Source organism: Crassostrea angulata, chromosome 1 (assembly GCF_025612915.1).
Source record: "Crassostrea angulata isolate pt1a10 chromosome 1, ASM2561291v2, whole genome shotgun sequence".
Classification (NCBI taxonomy): domain Eukaryota; kingdom Metazoa; phylum Mollusca; class Bivalvia; order Ostreida; family Ostreidae; genus Magallana; species Magallana angulata.
The window spans coordinates 39,722,011-39,743,107 of record NC_069111.1 but is presented as its reverse complement, the minus strand read 5'-3'; the positions used below and the strand labels follow the sequence as shown (position 1 = coordinate 39,743,107).

At 32.1% G+C, this 21,097-nt stretch overlaps 3 protein-coding genes across 5 annotated transcripts; 2 read left to right on the top strand and 1 right to left on the bottom strand.

The window, feature by feature from the left end:
* Nucleotides 1–1,711: 1,711 nt before the first annotated feature.
* Nucleotides 1,712–4,268, top strand: LOC128165842 (uncharacterized). Its single transcript, XM_052830697.1, has one exon. It carries the CDS (start codon nucleotides 1,823–1,825, stop codon nucleotides 2,564–2,566), a length of 744 nt encoding a protein of 247 aa, XP_052686657.1. The 5' UTR covers nucleotides 1,712–1,822; the 3' UTR covers nucleotides 2,567–4,268.
* Nucleotides 4,269–7,704: 3,436 nt separating this feature from the next.
* LOC128191536 (uncharacterized) lies at nucleotides 7,705–14,166 on the bottom strand. 2 transcript variants are annotated; one of them, XM_052863675.1, is made up of 3 exons: nucleotides 14,110–14,166; nucleotides 11,762–11,792; nucleotides 7,705–10,618 (listed from the first exon to the last, which is right to left on the bottom strand). In XM_052863675.1, the coding sequence occupies exon 3, from the start codon at nucleotides 10,590–10,592 to the stop codon at nucleotides 9,060–9,062; it is 1,533 nt and encodes a 510-aa protein (XP_052719635.1). In that variant the 5' UTR covers nucleotides 10,593–10,618; nucleotides 11,762–11,792; nucleotides 14,110–14,166; the 3' UTR covers nucleotides 7,705–9,059. The 2 variants fall into 2 exon arrangements, with proteins under 2 accessions (XP_052719635.1, XP_052719632.1); XM_052863672.1 differs by lacking the exon at nucleotides 14,110–14,166 and having other exon boundaries at nucleotides 7,706–10,618; nucleotides 11,762–11,997.
* Nucleotides 14,132–19,335, top strand: LOC128191563 (uncharacterized). Of its 2 annotated transcripts, XM_052863695.1 has the most exons (4): nucleotides 14,132–14,272; nucleotides 17,569–17,672; nucleotides 18,196–18,254; nucleotides 18,910–19,335. In XM_052863695.1, the coding sequence occupies exons 1-4, from the start codon at nucleotides 14,247–14,249 to the stop codon at nucleotides 19,294–19,296; spliced, it is 576 nt and encodes a 191-aa protein (XP_052719655.1). In that variant the 5' UTR covers nucleotides 14,132–14,246; the 3' UTR covers nucleotides 19,297–19,335. The 2 variants fall into 2 exon arrangements, with proteins under 2 accessions (XP_052719655.1, XP_052719663.1); XM_052863703.1 differs by lacking the exon at nucleotides 14,132–14,272 and having other exon boundaries at nucleotides 17,489–17,672.
* The last annotated feature ends 1,762 nt before the right edge of the window (nucleotides 19,336–21,097 follow it).

Here is a 21,097-nt window from a genome sequence, read left to right as displayed (position 1 = left end):
AACAACAACAACAACAACAATAGTATTTGATCTCAATTATAATATTTCTTTATATGACTGCCAAATGTAAATTGTGATAGATATACATATATAATTCACTAGTATGATTTAACACAACACATACTGTACTGTACGACATCTCACAAAATCAGGGAATAAATTGTAAAATTGAATTAAACCTGATGCGTTTCTATCCCAATGCTAAATAATATTGACGTTGGAAACAAGCTATTTTATTCCCAAAGCTAGTCTAAAAAATTCATTATTAAATGTTTTTATTGTTTTGTGTAAATTCATACGATTATACATGTATGTACATGTAATTCAGATATTGTACTACATGTTTATATAAAATACATCGAAACCTTTAGTTATTCTATATTATATTGAGGAATTTATATTAAGGTCTCTCACTACACCTTGAAATGGTTTCTCAAATCAGCAGAAAATTACTTGATTATGATACAAAGCATGATGGATAAGAGGTATAAATATCAAATAGGCGAAAAAATGTGCAATTTTAGATAAAAAATGGTATTTTCAAAAATGTCATTCAGTAAGCATAAACAAAAGCCCCAGGTGGATTCGAACTCATGACCTGCGGTTCACAAGCCTGATACTTTAACCACTGAGCTATGACGATACACATCTGAATCGATTGATACAAACAGTTTAACAAAACATTTAATTCGCCATCTTGTGACGTAGTGTCTTAAAAAGTATAAGTCTCGGTGTAGTGAAGTACCTTAAGATATAAACAACATTTATATTATGTTTCTTCTAAAGAAGACAGGGTATATTGCTGTTATTGCGACCTTCCGTCACATAATTGCAAAGAAACATTTTCCATTAAAAATAAACATCAATAGAAACTTTTTCAGACTCTTAAAAAGAGTAAGTCAAAATATTTTGCTAAATATCAATGAAAAAATATATCAACGAATTCGAAGGTCAGTTATGAAATGTTTAGAATTGTTGATGCAGGTTGTAACAAAATTTGTGTTCAGGATTTCCTTTTCGTTTAGAAAATAGTCTTTTGAATAAATATGAAGAAAACATATTAATAGGTGAACTTATATTGAAGTTGGTAATAAAAGAAGGTCCACTAGTTCTTTTGTGTAAGAGACCTCGATGGCCGTGGCCATTTTTAGACTACATTTACATCCTTTAAAAGAAGGGCTTAATGCATGCATAAAACATATTAGAGTACACAAATTTAAAAAGTAAAATAAATGGATATTTTCTTTTCTAAATAATAATTCATAACTAAACATCTGATGGCTAATTTGTTGACCATTCAGCCTCTTTAAAGAGTTGAGCTGACTGTAGATACTTGGAATAAGGGTAAATCTAAGTATCAATGTGTCTACTGACATGTTAATACTACAGACAGTGCACAATGTCACTTTTGACACAATTTGTTCCTTAAATAGCCAACATTTGATCCAATATAGAGATATTCATTCAAAAATTGCAAATTTTAAAAAAAGAATTCTAATTTGATCCGATATCCTTTTAAAATCAAAACGATCATATTCAATGTGCCAAAATGCTTTATAATGTTTGAAGCATTATAGCTATCTAAACAACACATACCTAAAGCTTTACACTTTAAACTTCTTGATGAATAACCACAAAGAAGATTTTTAAAATCTTGATCGATAACCTATTTCTAAGGCCTTCCCTCTCGACAAGCCTCAACGATTTAACTTTTTGAATGTTGCAACTCAACTGCAGTTAAATCGATTGCGTAATTTAAAATTTATTATCAAACTACAGAGTAGCATTTGAGGCATCAGACAACGTATTCACTTGCACAGATATGGAAGTCTTTTTTACATTTTTGGTTTTTTCTCTTTCGCTATGTCTTGTTTTAAGCCAAACCGTTCCATGTGACATTACCAATTCAAGAAAAACGTGTCTTTTGGCTTCAGGATTCGATGATTACCAACTTGCAACGTGCTCATCCAATTCAATTCTACAACAAAATGGATTCCGTTGTGAAAACAGCTGCACTGATACTTGCTGGCATTTGTGTATGGTGGAGAAATTTGGTCAGATAAATGGAAGCGTCTCTAGTAATTGTTCCTGCAAGCCGTATTTTCCTGCGTTACCGTCTTGGTGTTATACTGCCACTGGTCATTGTGCTTTTAACAACTGTACATTTCAGAAGTACATGTCCATGGGTTGTGCTCCAACTCATCTAAGCGTGTATTTTTTTAACGATAATCTGTGCAAGGTTCTTAATGATTTTTTCAGGTACCTTGATTGTAAAACAAAAATTTGGTTGGATGGCTTCAGGAAATGTTTGCAGCAATATTTGATTGACAATATTATCGCAGTTACTGTTTCATGTTCCGATTTGGAATTGAAAGGAGAGGAGGCTTTTAATTCATGTATTCAACAAAATTATAGTGGCAATACATTTTGTGAGTTGCCAAATGAAAGTGACAAAAACGACATAAGAGCGTCAATGAGGTTACTGGAAACACAAGTAGAAACCAATCTCCCTGGATTCAACATTACTGCTGGTATTCAATATTTAAACTGCTCTTCCATTTCATAAACTATTTTTTTCATTTCCAGAATAACAGGACTTTACGATGGTTATTATAACATGTACATATATTGAATTAGGTTGTAGAAATTACAGGTTGTAAAAATGACTCCCAGTGCATACTTTAAAATTAACATTTCTAATATTTCTAACAAAACATGTTTTCTAATATTTCACACATATATTGTAGTAATCAACTCAACTCTGTTATTCAGAAATTTATTTATCTGCAAAAGATTTTGTTTATTGTTGTTTATTGAAACGGTGTTTTCTTTAAATGGGTAGAAACAGACGGTTGCTTATCACTTGTGATGTATAATATTACATTCATTATGTAAGAGAACAATGAAATTTTGTAAAGCATGTAAAAGAATATTATGAAATGTCTCGTCTAAAACTCTTGTGCATAATAAGTTCACGCCATATACGACAAGATCGTGCCAAAACATTTCCCTGTATATGTATATGCCACATGATATTCATGTGACAATATCATGGGGGATTTATGCTAGGCACTAGTGCAAGTGTGATGTAGACAAGAAACTGAAGATTTACTTCTTACCTTTGAAAATACATGTAGTATACATATGAGTGTAAGAGTATTTCAATAGCTGTTCATGACTTGAACTTTCCATGATATCTGAATGCTCTTTCTTTTTTATATGTATTTTTTTTCTTTTGCAAAAGAATGTATAAAATTCTTACATATTTACAACATTATCTAGGTTAAGGTACTTCACTACACCGAGACTTATACTTTTTAAGACACTACATCACAAGATGGCGGATTAAATGTTTTGTTAAACTGTTTGTATCAATCGATTCAGATGTGTATCGTCATAGCTCAGTGGTTAAGGTATCAGGCTTGTGAACCACCTGGTGCTTTTGTTTATGCTTAATGAATGAAATTTTTGAAAATACCATTTTTTATCTAAAATTGCACATTTTTTCGCCTATTTGATATATATATACCTCTTATCCATCATGCTTTCTATCATAACCAAGTTATTTTTTGCTGATTTGAGAAACCATTTCAAGGTGTAGTGAGGCACCTTAATTTGATAACTGGTTATATATTTATTTAAAAGCATCAGATCGTTAGAAATATGATTTACAAAAAAAAAAAAAAAATCTAATCAAGTTTGCAAAATTTTCCCAAACCAAATAATGCAATGTACGATATTTTCGATTCATGATCTGTTTTGGTAGATAAATTGAATTTGTAGTTTTAGTTTTTTTCTCGGTTTGGAAGTTTTTGAACATATCATTCGAATGTATAATTTGGAAATATATATACCCTGTGCATGTTTTCAATTTTTTCATTACTCTGCTGTCTATTAAATATTTTTAGACCAGATTGAAATAAATGAACATTTTTTGTACCATTTCAATTAAATTTGAAATTTTGAAACGTATATATATCTTTATTTATAACTTACTATATTTTTGCAATTAACTTTAATGTTTTACGATGTAAATAATTTTAAAAAGTAAGAAACTGATGGTTGAAGAATGAGAAATTAAAATTTTAGAAAACCCTGTAAACGAAATTTTTAACATAAATATTTGCACCCCATTACATCTGCACTGGAGGGTCATAAAATAACAATATTAAATGACGATGTACATTATGTAGATTGACATACATGAATATTCATGTTCACATATGGTGTATAATGTTTTGTACATACTCTTTTTATTGCACATTATATATATATATATATATATATATATATATATATATATATATATATATATATATATATATATATATATATATAATTTCCTTTGGGTTTTTCATATCAATACAGGTCACAAAAAGAACATATTTTTGTCAAAATATGGCAACACTAAGTAATTAATCATGTAAGTCTGACTTGAAACACGTGTAATTGTTGCAATAGGAAGTTTTTGTTTTTTGTTAAAAGGAATTGACAGAAATGTTATGTAATATATGCACAGACAAACGGTTTCTTTAGTGGTTTAAACAACAGAATAAGGACAGTGGTTCAAGATCACTTTACATGTCCTCTTCAAGGACTAGTATTATATTTTTTTGTTTGTGAACGTGTTTAAAGATAGTTTACACTTCAAAACTATTTGAATTGTCCTTGGATGAATTATTTTTCCAAACGACAAGTTGTGCGTTTTCAATAGGTTAATTATTCGTGGAAATTCCAATTTTTAGATGACACCACCTAATACAAATATATCTCTCAAAACTTTTTTAACCAGGGTTTTAAAGGTTTGGCACATATGGTTCGACGGTAAAGGCTGCGATTTCATATCTAATTATATTGTTTTACTACATGACAATGCAAACCAATGATAATGTTTATAGCACTTCAGTATTCCTATTCAATATGTATTGTTATCATGTGGTGCCATTCTGTACTATGTCAATTATTTGTTCTGCTCATTTTGTTCTTGTTCTCTCATATTTTGATGCCTGGAGGCATCAATTTGTTCGAGCAGGGGGGGGAGCATTGTTACAGCATTTTATGCTCCATGTACATATTTTGTAAATATGTACAATGTTACATTGATATATTTTTTATAATTCCTTTTATATCAACATTATTGCATATATATTTTAGAAAACCTCCCAGAAAAAAACAAAAAAGAAATGTGGCCATCAATGTTGCAATGAGATTTAAGATTTCAAATAAGTTTATTTCAAATGTTTAAGTCTTTAATACTTTATTTTTTAATTCATAACGTTTCAAATTTATGTCAATTGTTAACTCAACCTCACAGGAAAGCTAAGTATTTTAATTACACAACTTTACATGTTTTGACTTCTTTATCTGGCACCTGTGAGCGTTTTAATTACATAATTTGAACAATGGTCATTAACACTAATCATACTAATTGTTATTTGTTTATTTAATTTTATCCACGCTACTAAGTTATTCAATAACCAATTATATTTTGTATCTAGAGATTATCTTTATGGGCGTTACTCTGTAATTATCGACGAAATAAAACCAAGAGTTAAATGCAAATTGTCACCTTTTGACATTTGCTATCTAAATTAATAAATTTTATATTTTGGCATATTTTAATATTTGGTTTTATTTCGAAGGTAAATAAATTTTTATTTTATTTTATTTTTCTTTTATAAGAACTGTTTTACTGTGAATTTATATCACCTTTTGACATTTGCTATCTAAATTAATAAATTTTATATTTTGGCTTATGTTAATATTTGGTTTATTTCAAAGGTTTTATTTCGAAGTCCCCAAAGATCCTTTATTCCCCCGGTACCTCAGCAAAGCGAGTTACAGACAGACATCCGTTATAACAAAAGACCAATTTTAGCTAAAGATAAAATAATATTCTATTTAGAACTTTAGAGACACATTATAAAAATCCGTACATTTAAGACTTCAGTATAATTATTTCAATACCTTTCACTCACAAATTGATATCACTAACGGATACTGAATCATATTTTCATACGCTATATTTTTCGCGTTGTTTGTTATGCAACTATATTATTTGTACGTTTACTTAAATGCAAAATTTTCTTACCTTTTTTTTTGTAAGAAACCAGACAAAATCCTTCTTTATGTAAAAAAAATTGCATTTTCATATAATTCATAAATCGTTGGACAAGCTTTAGCAAGATTGTGGAAAATTGAAAATTTAAGTAAGAATGATAAAGTCTAATATGTATTTTATATAATTTACATACTTTACTTATTTGGTGAACGTTTTGCAACATATCGAACTTTTTTAACTTGAACAAAAAATAACTTTTTCTTTTACAAGACACAGGTTCTATCCCCCATGGAGAAAAAATTCCCCATACTTCAATTATTATTCCAACTGATGGGTAAATAGAAATCTAATGCGTCAAAAATTAAAATTTGTAACAACAATTCATTACTTTACTCTTAGACAAAGCTCAGCTTTATTAGCTGATTTTTTTTAATTCTTCAATTAATATATAGGTACACAACCATAGTCATCCACCTTAAAAAGGTTTTTTTGGGTATCATCGGATTGTTATTAGTTATTAGATTTACGAACATTTTTCTTTTCCTCCAGTGAGTCCTCGGGTGGGGTCCCTCAAGACCAACTTCGCTCAGTAATGGCAATTTTTAACTACACCTTTTCAAATTAATTTCATGTCATTTATTCATTGATATTGATTTTTCTTGTTTACTTTGTTTTCATTCTAAAAAAAACAAATTTGGTTCTTAAATTAAACGACCTGTAACGCAATCTTTTGTTGTATTTCACTGTAAATGAACTTGGACTCATTTAAATAATTTGAATTCAGGAAACCGTACTAAGTAAAATTACATGTAGCGGCAAAGCTCAATGATAAGTAAAATTATTAAGGTGTTTTTTCCCTTTATTATTATATGAAAAAATTGGATGACATTATATAAATAGTGCCCGTTTGGGAGGGTAGCAGTTGAAATTGACACCCCGAGGAAACCATTGTCAACCGGCGCGAAGCGGAGGTTGACAATGGTTGTCGAGGGATGTCAATTTCAACTGTTATCCTCCCAAACAGGCACTATTTATTTTATTATACTGAATGTCTTAATTTTAGAGATTTTTTTTTACTGCTTTTATATATAAATGACGTGAATTCCACGGCGAACAGTACGCGCATAATTTACGCGCATGTAACAATTCGTTGTGTTATCCATTGCTAAGTGTGTTGTTAACCCCAGGGTTATAGAACGGATTGTCAACTGCGTCTAAACCAATCAGATTTCAGTATTAAACATGAAAGTATAATAATATAATCTGTCGTCTAACTTACACAATAACTACTACTGATATAGAGTCAGTTTTCTCAGTGGAAAAGCCTTTCTTTAGTTCATATATATATATATATATATATATATATATATATATATATATATATATATATATATATATATTTAGCTACATGGATCAAGGGGTTACTTTGGGAGAATAGTTTCTTCAAGACACCGGTATCTTCCGTTCAGATCTCATTATTTTCTCGTCTTGCACAATGTATAAAAAAAAAACCTGTCTAGAAAACTGTGAAGTGTCTGCTCTACCTGAATCGCACACAGTAAGGTTTTAATGCACAACAAAAGAAATACCATACGTCGTTATCACCAAGAATAGGCGCTTCTAATTTATGTTGAGTTTTTTTCATGTACAAGTCAAGAAATTTGTAGTATATGAAAGTGTCGGATGGAATGGGAGTTAACTCTTGTATCTCTAACAGGATTTTGTTTTTGGCCTTCATTTATAGCGTATAAATTCAGCTTTATTATTTACTGCTCTACGACATTATTCTTTCCAAATTTGGAGTACATAGAAAGGGTAAAAATACTTAAATGAATTATCATACAATGTTAATGAACACAGTCCATTCAATCAATCATTTTCTACCAATAGACTCCAGGGACAAAAAAAATACCAGTATAAAAACGAAATTTTAAGTTCAGAATGGAAGTTTGCTCTCGTTAATTTTAAAGCGGTACTGATTACTCATGTCAACAAAAATGTTGAAAAATTCATTGATCCATTGTTAAAAATTAATTTTGATTTTCAGGCAAAGATGTAAAGAAACTGATATAAAAGCTAAGTAATGGATTCCTTTCTATATAAACATAATAACTTTTTAAACTTTTTTTAATCTTCACTTTTTTCGTAATTGACAAATCTCCCTCGTTTTCCAAATTAATGATTTCAAAAACAAAGAAAACCGGTACTTTTTGAATTTTTCTTTAGTTTATAAAGAATTCCATGAATTATATCACATATCTAGCATGCCTATATATACAAATATCTAACTATGTATTACAATACAAGAATTCTTTGACCAGTAACGAAAAACTACAATACATAAAACCAAACTCTCCCTTTAAACTTATAAAAAGGAAAACAAATCCTCTAGCTTTTGTCACAGGTTTTCGTTTTGTTAAGAATTAATCAGGATTCCGGTCTTTGAGCGTACCTAATCCCACAAATTAGACCTCTCGCTTCAGAATTAAAATTTATTTGCAAATCCTTTATTTGCGGAGGCGCCTCTTAACGTGAGCATACTCAACATACAAGGCATTCGTAGCACGCTTTTTGAAAAAAAAACCAAACAAACCAAAAACTCAGTTATCAATTTCGAAAGTATGGACACTTTTGTAATTCATTCGTATGTTTATAAATATTGATGCTTCTACAAAGAAATGTTTTTTGTTTGTTTGGTTTTTTTTTTTTGGCTTTCTTTTAGTTAAAATTAAAAACTTAAACGATTTTTATTTAACTATAATGAAATTAACATTTAACAATTTAATTGATTAAATAAATCGACAATTTTGTAAAAGAAATATGCTATCACAAGCTAAAAAAGTGCATTTATAACCTATTTACATCAAATTATTTTAAATTAAATACTAACAAGACAACAAAAGTATCAAACTCAATAAAACTTCTATATTGAGCGAATAAAAAATTGCTATATTCAAAATGTTTTAGTACTATCTATAAAAAACAGTTTTTATGCAAATCACGAGGACCTAGAATGGCCACTTGTCTCTCCTCGGGACCCTGGTGGTCCTACATACTTTCGGCAACAAATACATGCTATCACAAAGTTCCGGAACTCAGTATTAAGAAAGCCGTATATTAGAGGGTTAGCCGCACTGTTTATCAGAAACGATCGAATGAAAATTTGAAAAGCTACCATTTCCGACTTGGAAAAGAGATTCGGTTCATACTCTTTTGAGAGTGTCCTCCAAGTCATCAGAATTAAATAGGGCAAGAAACTGATGACGAAAGCAGCCGTAATAGAAAGCATGACGATTGTGTACTTCTTTGTGTTAACGTTTTGAGCATGTAACTTTTTCTGATCTATACTAGCGGTGCCATGCGCATCTCTTGTTGCTCCACTTTCTACTGTTGTTGCAATACTCCTTGGCGTATCTTCGTCAGCAAATGACACTCTTGTTGATTCGCGAACTTGGATATGTCTCAACAGCTCGTTTGTTCGAGCCAATCCATTTCTTGCGTTATCATCGAAATCATACCGGGTTCTTCCTGATAACGCAGAGTTCGATCTAGTGGGAACTGACACTTCGTCCATTTTTAAAGCGTTGTGAAGACTTTTGGAAATGCGAAGATTTCCGTTGTTGGTTTTGGGAACGTCCATCTCGAACCTTTCCGGTGATGGCGCCACTTTACTCGTTATAAAAGCTATACCGGTTGCAGTTGTCGGTCTACTGCTCCCTCTACTGGGCGGCAAGGTTATTTCGTCATAATCACCAATGTCTGTTGATTTTGACAAAAAGGATCCAGCTACCCTTGTTTCATCTGTGTATTGCGTTGTGCTGCTTCTTGGTCGCTTGGCCGACTTCACTTTTTTCCGTTGCGCATAAAATCGAAAACTTCTCAAGTTAAAAATCTGTCTCCCAACAAGACAGTATAGGACAGTTAACGATGTGATGGCCGTGACAAAGCAAAGAAATAAAATGCCATTGTATAGAGTTATGTAAAACTTGTAAGATTCGTCCCGAATTGTCGTACAGTCCTGTCCTATTGCTCCGCTAATTTCTGTCAGGTTAACCTCCACAACGGAGTAAAATACAAAGCTAGGCCAGGAAATGCACACAGATCCGAATAACACGCACGGTATTATTATCTTGGCCATTTTCATGGTGATCTGAGATTCGAACGGCCTGCATATTTTTCTGTAACGATCGACGGCAATTGCTATCAGAATGCATCCACTAGATATAGCAATAAGATAGTTGATAAATCGTAAAAGTTTGCAAGCCTCTGTGCTTTCAAAAGTATAAAAACGAATCAGATCGACGAGCTCCAGGGGCATGGAAACAGTGCAAACAAGAAAATCGAACACCGCCAGAGCCACTATGAACAAGTACGATGGAGTCGGCTTCAGTTTGAAGCCATAGAAATAGACCACGATGGGGTTTCCGATGACGCCTATGACCATGAGAAGTACGATGAAGACAATGGCGGGAATGAGGGTCTCCACGGCTTCGTCGTTCAGTCTCTGGACCTCCTTACTGAAATTGTGCATCCTGCCTGCTTTGTCTATTCGTTTCACTGAAAAAAAGGAATCCATTTTTTAAAGACGGCACTTGCTTACGTGTAAAATTGCCTGTGTAATATGAAAAACCGGACAGCTACTACTTATATACATCAACTAGAAAAGAAAACATTCTATAGAGTATGTAATTACAGGTCAGATATGTATTTACTTTGCACAAAACGAATTATATCTCAAGGATTGACGATAAATAATACAGAAAAGAAGATTCAAATATATTTCCTGGCTTTTGTTTCGAATATAAATAAAACATGCATTATGCATCTTATAGGGTATCTGAAATTACAGGTCGATTGAATATATGTAATATTTACTTTGCACAAATAAAATATGAGATAAATAAATGACGATTGGTATCAGACAAAAAAAGATACGAAGATATTTCCTTGTTTTTCTAGATTTATGTGATTGTGTTGAAACAGTTGGGCAACCCAACATGTTAAAAAAATTGAAACTAAAAAAGAAATGCTTTATGTTTGTTAACATAAAGTGGATGTCCTTTTTCTACCACCTGTTTCTTTAAATGCTAATGAATCTGTCAGAATGAAATTGCAACAGCCGCATTTACATTTATAGTTTATGGTTAATAAGAACAATTTGCATATTTCCTTTTACTGATTATGAATTGAAATGCATAAAAAATTCATTTGTTATTTAGGTTTTTGCAAGTCATAGCCGTGATATCTTTTTTTTTTGTGAAAAGTGAAACACGGTTTCAAAGAGTGTTTGTTTTAATCTACGTATGTACAAAAGGTTATGCGATACAATGGTCGAGAGAGAGAGCTGGATAAAGTAGTCGAGGCTTCTCAAATCAACACAGGGGTCCATCTTTTATCAAATAGACCATCGCTCTAATGAACATTCGACCTTAATCGGTGTTTCTGAATACCCCTAAGACTCTTAGTATCTTCGATGTCACCCAGTCCCCCCCCCCCCCCCCCCAAAAAAACAACAAAAAACACATAGACATATACCGGAGCAAAAAAAAAATTTTTGCGTTTGAAGCACGGACAATTCCTTCGCCCAAAAAACAAAAGCATATTTTGTACATAGGATTGAAAACCCTCGAGTAGATAATGTACAGGGTTTTAGAGGTTCTTTTAAAAAAAATGAAATATGTTAAGAAACATATCACTCACCATTTTTTCGCTTGAGTCCGCACAACACTGTCTGTAAATGAAAGGACACATTAGCATTATACACAAACCAGCTCTCCTGTCAGAAATAGATACAAAGAGACCACAGTAGGATTCTCCTAAATGGGAAAGGTTGCAACTTAGAGGGAACGGCCGGTTATAATCTCTAAACCTTGTATCGATAGTTCATTTAAATGAACAAAATATACGTATTTAAGTTTGACACAGATTGACACTAAAGTGAAAAGATTTCGATTTCTAATTCACTCGTTAAACCGTAAACAGTTTAGAGACCTACTTATTTTTTCTTTACGATCGCTTTTATAAACGCCAATTAAATACACAAGGTCTTACTGAGTAAGAGAGGGAAGAGGTGCCGCTGTTGGTTCATCGGTGAAATTGTACAGTATTCTAGTATGTGATTATCTTGTAACAAAGAAATTCAATCATCATCGTTGTGGTTTTACATTTAAGTGTACAGTGCAATTGAATAATTCAAATATTTCAAATTTGTTGACAAGAAATATATGAGGAGGGATCCTTTTTCTACATTTCAATTCTTCTATAGGTAACATGATAAGAAACCGACCAAATTTAAAAAGGAATTGAATAAAAAAATTGAGATAGGTATATAGGTAAGTTATGTTGTCAGAAGGATTTGATGAAAAAATTGTATGTACACACATCTGCATCAATACACTCTATTCTATTCTCCCTAATTTAAAAGCACGTGACAAGATCCTAAAACTCTCACAAGGAAATACATTCAGAGTACATGTATTGATATCCCAAACTCAGCTTTAGGAGTATCAAAGTACCATTGATTATTTTAAAACATGTGACTAACATTTAAGGTGGTATGAGACACCTGTCGATATTATTGTGGATAGAAATATATCATAATCAGAATATTTCTACCGGTTTAGAATTTTCACATTTTAGAATTTCTCATTAAACGTTCGAACCCATTGCACTATGCTTTTGGGTAACAATATTGAGACAGAAAAATTTGTATAATTATACATGATTTTATTTTTTCTAATTCGATAGAAAGTACGTCACAAACTTAAACATCTTTAGTTTTGGACCCTCTGTAAATTTAAGAAGTGAACTGAGAGGATTAAATCACATAAATATAAGCATACTAGGTTTATTTTATATTCATTTTCAACTCGGTATGAGCAAAATGTTCAACTACAAAATATCAACAATTATTATAAATCATTTATGCTTATGTTAAGGAAGATATAACTTACAGGGAAGATCATCCCGATTGCATCCAAGTAAACTTAAGAGTTGGAGTAGATCTCTTCAGTGAACAGTGTAAAGAGGGTCTTTAATCAATCCAAAATTATTTTTAGTGGTTACTCTATTTCTACTTACGCGAAAGCGTAGTATAATGATTTCAAGTCAGCCTGCGGTGGAGACATTCATATATAATTTTAAAAACCAGAAATGCACTGAATGACCGTGGTGTTGTATATTTTTAATTGGTGGGTTTTTTATCAGTTATATTTGGTTGAGCAAGTGATTTTTTTAAGACAATAAATTTATATTTGTGGTTTTTTTGTTTTTTTTTTAATTCAGTCTAAGGTACGTACAAACATTAATATTTTATATTTTATGGCTTCAGAAGCAAATTGAAAGGGGGGGCTAGACTTATAAGAAATTCTTGCAAAGCAAAAAGAAAAAAAATTAAGGTTATGGTTATATCTAACTTTGCAAAAAAGGGGGCGCTAAGCCCCCCCCCCCCCCCAGTTCCGACGCCTTTATTTTCGAAATACTTTGTTAAGTTTGAGTCCATATATAGGCCATAGATTCTAGAAAATCTGTTGAAATCATTTCATTTTAAAGAACTTTAAAATGTTTTGTTTTTGACTTAAATAATTCATTTACCACCGGTATGTTTTTTAACAAAATTAATGCAATAATTGTGAATAGTTGGTTACCTATTGTAAGAGTATTTTTAACCCCCACACCAACCAAATCTACTCTTAACTTGAATGATTTAAAATCATGATTTAGAATTTTTTTTTCATTATTTTTTTTTATCTTAAATTTATATGAAGCTTAATTACAATTTTTTATTTATTGTAACCCAGATGAGATCTCCAAAAAATTGTTCAACAAATTTCGTAAATGAGCTTATTCAATGTTCTTAAATCGTTCGAATGGATCACCATGTAAAAAATACCACTTTAGAGATGTCTTTTGTAAAAATGTTGTTTACCAACACAAAAATGAACTTACCTCACTGATTCATCGTAAATCTGAATCAAAATTCTTTTACAACAAAGAGGATCAACGATTGTTATGTGTGAATTGATGTATTCTATTTCTTCCATACGTACTTGGTGTAATCAGTCAGGTGTATTGAGGCCATGTGTGTAAAACGAAGAATGACCGTAGCGGCCATCTCGTGTGCCAACGTTTTCTTGAGACAAAGATGATAAAGATATATCAAGTCCTGTCGCCAGAGTACTAAGCTATGTTTAAACCGCCCTCGATGTATAGGTATTTATCTATATATCTATTTATCTATTACTGGACATAAGAGCCAATGTCCATTAAGGACAACTTATGGTGATATATTTGGTCTAAGCTATGATCTTTCATTAATTATACAAATATTGAATCATTAAATTATGTGAATCAACATGTAATACGGTGTTAAATCTTTGTATTTGTAAAGGTTTTAAAATATGCATAAAGTATGTGATAGGGCTGAATGTAATATTTTATCCAAAAAGCACGGATTTCTTCACAAATTTCAACTTTTTGACTGGGCCTAGTTTACAAAAGCGAAATTACAATTAAAAATTCGTGTTTTTGTTTCTGGACTCTCTATCTGAATTTTCTATAATTGATTATATGATAAATATTTATAATATTATTGATAACACTATAAATGATTATTAATGAATCAAAACTTTTGTTGATTAATTCGGAGAAATAAAGTTCAAAGTAAGAACATTTGCATGGTAGGACAACTTGTAGCTTGTAAAAGTTATTCTTATATGAACTCTCGAGAAAAAATTCCTTTTGAAAAAAAAACTACCTCCTCTTCATCTCAAAAAATTAATTTGATTACGTTATTAATCACAGATTAAAAAAAAATAAATTCAGGCAATCAGTTTTTGAAAAAAATATATTAAAAATCCTTACGTGTTGGAATTATTTTTTCAGAACATCCCAGTCCCCGCAATATAAACACGTAATCCAATGCTCTACAGGAAAATATACTTTGTCGATAGACTTTCGCAAAGTGTCCAAATGCTGGGTTTCATAGAACTTTTTTTGTGCTCTTGAATTTCACTATTATCATTGATTCATTCATCTTCAGCTCGCATGATTTTTAATTTCTTAATTCTTTTATAAAGCTGCATCCGAAGGGAAAAAAAACACCAATTCATCCTGCTCCATGACATTCCTTTGGGAGATTAGATATTTCCGAGAACATAAATATTGGGCACTTTGGGTTAACATCCGCAGAACGGAAAACTATCTAATCATACATGAAAGTATTATGTAGGTTTTCAAAAGAAAATATCTGAATTAGCCATTAAGCCGTAAATTTTTTGTCCTTTATACTGATATGAATAGTGATTGGCTGATCTATCAGCAGCAATATCCTCTCCAAAGATTAAGATTCTTTTGAATTAAAGTCATATACAAATTTTGATTAATCTAAATTTTTATAAAGAACAGCAAAACAAAAGTTAAACATTGCCATTGGTTAGGATCTCGTGATCAGAAGTGACGCAAACTGAGCGATATCAAAGGCCGGTGCATGGTTCGAATCGAATAGACGAGTCCTTATTAACTTGATCAGGACGGAAACACGGTGTTCCGATTAATTAAAGGACTTTTTGTTATCACTGAATTCGAACTAATTTTATCTAAAGGTTGTCCTATATTAATAGTCGGTCCATCGTTTTATTTGATTTCAATTTTCAAAAAGAGAGGTGTCTGCGATGTTGTTTTTTGGTTGTATTATACCGTTAATTGTAATAACGATACCGCGTATTTATCTGTCTAAAATGTAGAAGAAAAAAGCCATGTACTTTTCTTATTTAGTTGAGGTTCTTTTGTAAAGCAATGCCTATGCCCAGGTGTCGTGAGGGCAAACGACGGTCCAACTAGAATATCGTCACACAGAGAGTGGGAAAATTTTCATTGGGAGGGAGAAATGTTTCATGAAAAAAGAATTACATTTTTCTCATGTAGATAAAGATATTCATTGCGTTTGAAATAGTATACTGAAGACGAATGATGTACACAAAATTACACCAAAATTAAAAGCCAATTAATTTGTAAAATTTAAAATTCGTAAACGCATTTCGTAAAGTATGAATTCAAGTGAGAAAAGAACCTGTATATAGATTATATAATACGTGAGACAAACAAAAATTATCCACATTTGATAAAATACAATGACTGGTCTGGAGTATTGACATAATACACGTACATGAACCAATTATACCCCTGTCCAATCTATGATTTAAATTTGACTGTACGATAGGCGTCGGGACCAGAGCTGGGGGGGGGGGGGGGGGGGGGGGTCAGCCGCTCCCCTTTACTTTTTTTTGCCAAAGATAGACATAATCATAATGAATGAATAAATGAATGAATGAATCATTAAAATAGCACATTTCCCGAGTAAGTGTATTAATCCAGAAAAAAATAACCTGACAGTAGAATCATTCTTACTTTTTTAAACAATGCACTACGGTTCATCCCTCCCCCCCCCCCCCAACCACGGATTAGGATTTTGAGAATTGGCGAAAATGGTTTTTCCTTTCTTCTTTCTTTTTTTTTTCTTGTTAAGATATAGGATAAGTCTGCGCCCACTTTCGAATTCAATATGCTTCCGACGCCTTTGTGATATAGATCGTGAAGGCATACCGGTATGCGTATTGCCCCCCCCCCCCCCCCCGCCTTGTTTCACAAGAAATGTAGATGACGAAGCAAAATCTACTACATACAGTCATACTTGCCGATTAAGAAACTATGGTAAGATTAATCATCACCTTTTATGATTAACTATTGCCAGTATAAACAACTTTGTTTCACCTTAAATGGATTCTTAATACCGTACGCGTAAATAGTAGACCAATACATGTAACAGTACTTGTAAAAGCGTGGTTAACCATTTACTACGTATACTATGGGTTAAAATAAATTGTAGATACTATAATATAACACCCTCCCCTCCAAAAAAAAAAAAAAAACCCCAAAAAAAAACAAAAAAAAAAAAAACAAGTGAAGAGTTGTCAACGTGACAGCATGCAAACAGGTTTTTTTTTTTTAAAACTATATCCATAATCCATTTGTCAACTCTGAATTGATAAACACTACCTATCCAGAGAAATTGGGAGAAAATGACCGAGTTCAACAAAAGCTTTTAAGAACGACATTATTTGCATCCCTCTTGTGCTTTAATTAATTAATGATTAACCCCACAACGTTGAATTATATAGTTGAGATTACAGCATATTCGGGGTGGAGGTGGGGGCGGCATTACTTAAGGTACTTTCAACCCCATGAAGTCTTCACTCATATATAGTGCAATAGTCTTTGTAATTGCGGCTTGTAATGTGTTAATGAAGAATAGAGTTACATTGGTTAAAACTAAAGACACGAATGTAACCAGTGGGACGAAAGGAGGTTCTAATCACGCGTCGTTTTGCAGACGTAGTAACCACGACAACAGCTCTGAGACATTATTAATATGGTTAAACGAAACACAAGTTTTAATTTGAAGATTTTATTGGTACTTATTGAATCATGAGAAAACGTATAACTTGTAGTCTGGTTGGTGATGCTATGGTGGGAAAATCCAATCTTCTACGATGTTACCTAGGGAAGACGTTAATTGATACGTATGCCCCAACTGTGTTTTCAACATTCAAAGGTAAAAAGGCCTCAATTTTGTTCAAAGTTTGTGGTTGCCTTTATTTGTTCATATTTACATTTTCCAGCGTCTTTGTCCGTGATAACCCTACAAATCGATTTTGTAAAATATAAATAAGTAACAATAATTCTTTGAGTATTATGAGGTGGTCAAATACGGTCAAGCGTAATCAATCTATCTTTATGCAATTCGAGCTTTATTGGTTTTGATCACATCAGACCGTATTTGACCACCTTTTAATTCTCAAAGAATAATCCATTATTCCTTAATTATATGAAATATATTTTAATAATATCTTTTATACATTTTCATTACAATTTTGGAGAGGATGGCGATTATAGTAACATGAAATTAAAGACTTACGAGAAAGATCTAGTAAATAAAAAAACCAACCGGTTTATATATTACTTAGTGAACATTTATTATTCCCTTTACATGTATCATATCATTGCTTAATTATAATAAAATGTTTTGCAACTTGATTCTTTATAAATCTTGTTATTGGTACGTTTCGTTTTGTAAGATTCTCTGACTGTGGGGAAGAAACAAATCAAGGTGAAGTTTGTGGACACTGCCGGACAGGTAGGCTCCATTGATGCTGCTAGTTTTATACTGTTAGGATTAGATTGTTAATTGTAACAAAGTTAGAATAAAAAGTCAGGTTTTTAAAAATGTCAGTTTCAACATTCAGGCTTTCGTACTAATGCGCATATATATATTTACATGGTTTATAGAAATGTTCTTCTTGGGTTATTTTATTTTTCATAAAAAAAGAAGTCACGAAGGAAAACAATACTTCAACTTAACTGATTAATGATGAAACATAGAAAACTATGATTAACAACTTAAAAGAAAAACCTCCAATATTTTAAGATTTTGAACATTATGATACAGCCTGGTATTTTTCATTAATGTTGTCGCCTTATGTGTAATCTTGCAGAAAATGACACATAAATCTAATTATACACAGTAGTTGAAATGTGAGAAGAATAGAATAAATAGGTAAAGCAACAACTCAAGAGGAAACAAAGAATGAAGTATAAATTACGACACAAAAAATGACATACTAAGTAGTTATCGTAGGTACATCTATCATTATCGTTTTTCTACTAGCACTTGCAATTGTCAATACAGGAAAATAATGTAATGCAGATAATTAAAGAGCCTGTAATTTTATTGTTAATTTTAACACATCAGACCAGTCAATCCTAACTCTAATTTTCATTTAATTTTCAAGCAAGAATATTCGAGATTGCGGATGCTCTCTTACGCTAAGAGTGACGTCATCATCCTTTGCTTTAGTGCCATCGACAGGCTCTCCTACGAGCGGATTAGTCTTTTGTGGATACCAGAAATCAGAAGGACTGTAAAGAAAAAAGTTCCCATTTTCCTGGTTGCGACCCACAAAGATCTAAAAAGCGAAGGCTACGTCAGAAGATGTACCCGGGTTGTGTCAAAGGAGGAAGGGGAAGAACTAGCAGAGGAGATAAATGCGGACGGTTTTTTCGAGACATCCACGACGGATTCTTGTTGCGTGAAGAAGATCATTGAATGTGCCATTACTGCCGTTCATTATAACAGAACGAGATACTTACAGACATTGAAAAACGTGTTTTTTAAATAAAATACTTTTTCAAAATCATTATTGTTTTTACATGTTTATTTTCCGGTTGCTTTTAATCAAGTTCATCGAATGTTATAGACCATAAATCATGTGAGGTTGTTTTAAGCATTTATTTATTGAAATGTCTTTTAAAAATCAGTACCAGTATTATCATAAGAACTTCAACTTCTGGTCGTAAATGCGAAATAACTAAGGGCCATTTAGAGAGTATTTAGTGTTATTATTGCAATATAAAATATAAGGACATAAAATTATTTGCATTCCTTTATAAATCCACTCGTGAAATTCTTTTCTATATTCCTCTCCCAGCTAATTGTCATTATTAGTCTTGGGAAGAGAAAAAAGTCACGGGGGTGGGGGTGGGGGGGGGGGGGGGGGGGTCTGGAGGGTAAGCAGGAGGGCGGATTACAATGACCCCCTCTACACTGAGAAAATCTGTGACTTATTTTGACTTGTGTGCTGGAGCACTATCGTGCAACAATAAGAGACCCTTGATACCAGTTTCTTGGCGTTTGATTTTTTTATCGTTGTTTATGTTTGTGCAAAACTTTACATTTTTACATCTTTCAAGTAACACTCTTCTTCTTGGGAATAGGAAATCGCAACACAACATCCGCCTTATAAAAAATAGCAAAGGGAATCTTTTTGTGCCCTAACAGCGTTTGGCAATAACTGGATGATTTCCATGTTTTGTCCTCCATACTTTATTATTAAACTTTCTTAGCGGCTAAAAATAAGCATCTACGTTTCATCTACAACATTCTTGTCTGAAAATAGTCGATTTGTCCTCTTTTTTAATACTGTACACAGGGATATTTTCACCACGCATTATTTTCGACCTTTTACGATTGCAAACGGCTTCGCACCGACTTTACATTCGCCCAGACACAGTTACGCACGTATTAAGGTATTCAATGTATAATAATGGGATATTGAACAATTTTGAATCATTTTAAACTAGTTAAACACGTGTTGCTAGATAACTATGAAAGTGAAATGAACCAAATTCACATGACAGACAACATATTAGGAGCTGGCCATTTTGATCCTTAAGATTTTTTAAAGAGTTATCTCCCCTTGATGAAAAAAAGAAAATTTTAATTTCGTCAAAATATCTGCGGTAAATTACTGATTTTATTTCATATTCAATATATTCATATATTCAATAAAGAGACAGTTTATGCAGGTAATAATCATAAAGTTTTGCAAATTATAAGTTACTTTTTACAATTGTTAATAAAACATATGTTGCCCATAGACTTCAATGCAAAATTCAAGGTGTAATTAGTTCGATCATAATCAAAATTATGAAAATTCCTTCGGTGGAGTATTTTATTTTGATAACACATTCAAAATGATATCTTCATTAAGAATATCGGACCATTCATTTATTAGGTACAAAATGTGGTCGTTATACATCGAATACCTTAAAGGGATAATTTAGGACATTGCAATTCGGCCAGTCTTAGCTTTGCTCGCTGACAATGAGGGCGAAATGGGCGAAAATAAAACGGAGGCGAATATTTCCCTGTATACAGTAGTTTTTTCGCACTTGAAACACTGTTAGCCCTCTGTTTCTCATTCAGTAAAGGAGGTATCTATATTGAAGAGACCTTTCTGTATTCGAGGTCTTTTGTAAGCATTTCATAAACCGCACCCATTAATATTCCTACTATGATACTATCTCTAAGTAAAACTTTTCTCTATCTTTCTCTCCCCTCTCTCTCTCTCTGTCTGTCTGTCTGTCTGTCTGTCCGTCTGTCTGTCTGTCTGTCTGTCTGTCTGTCTGTCTCTCTCTCTC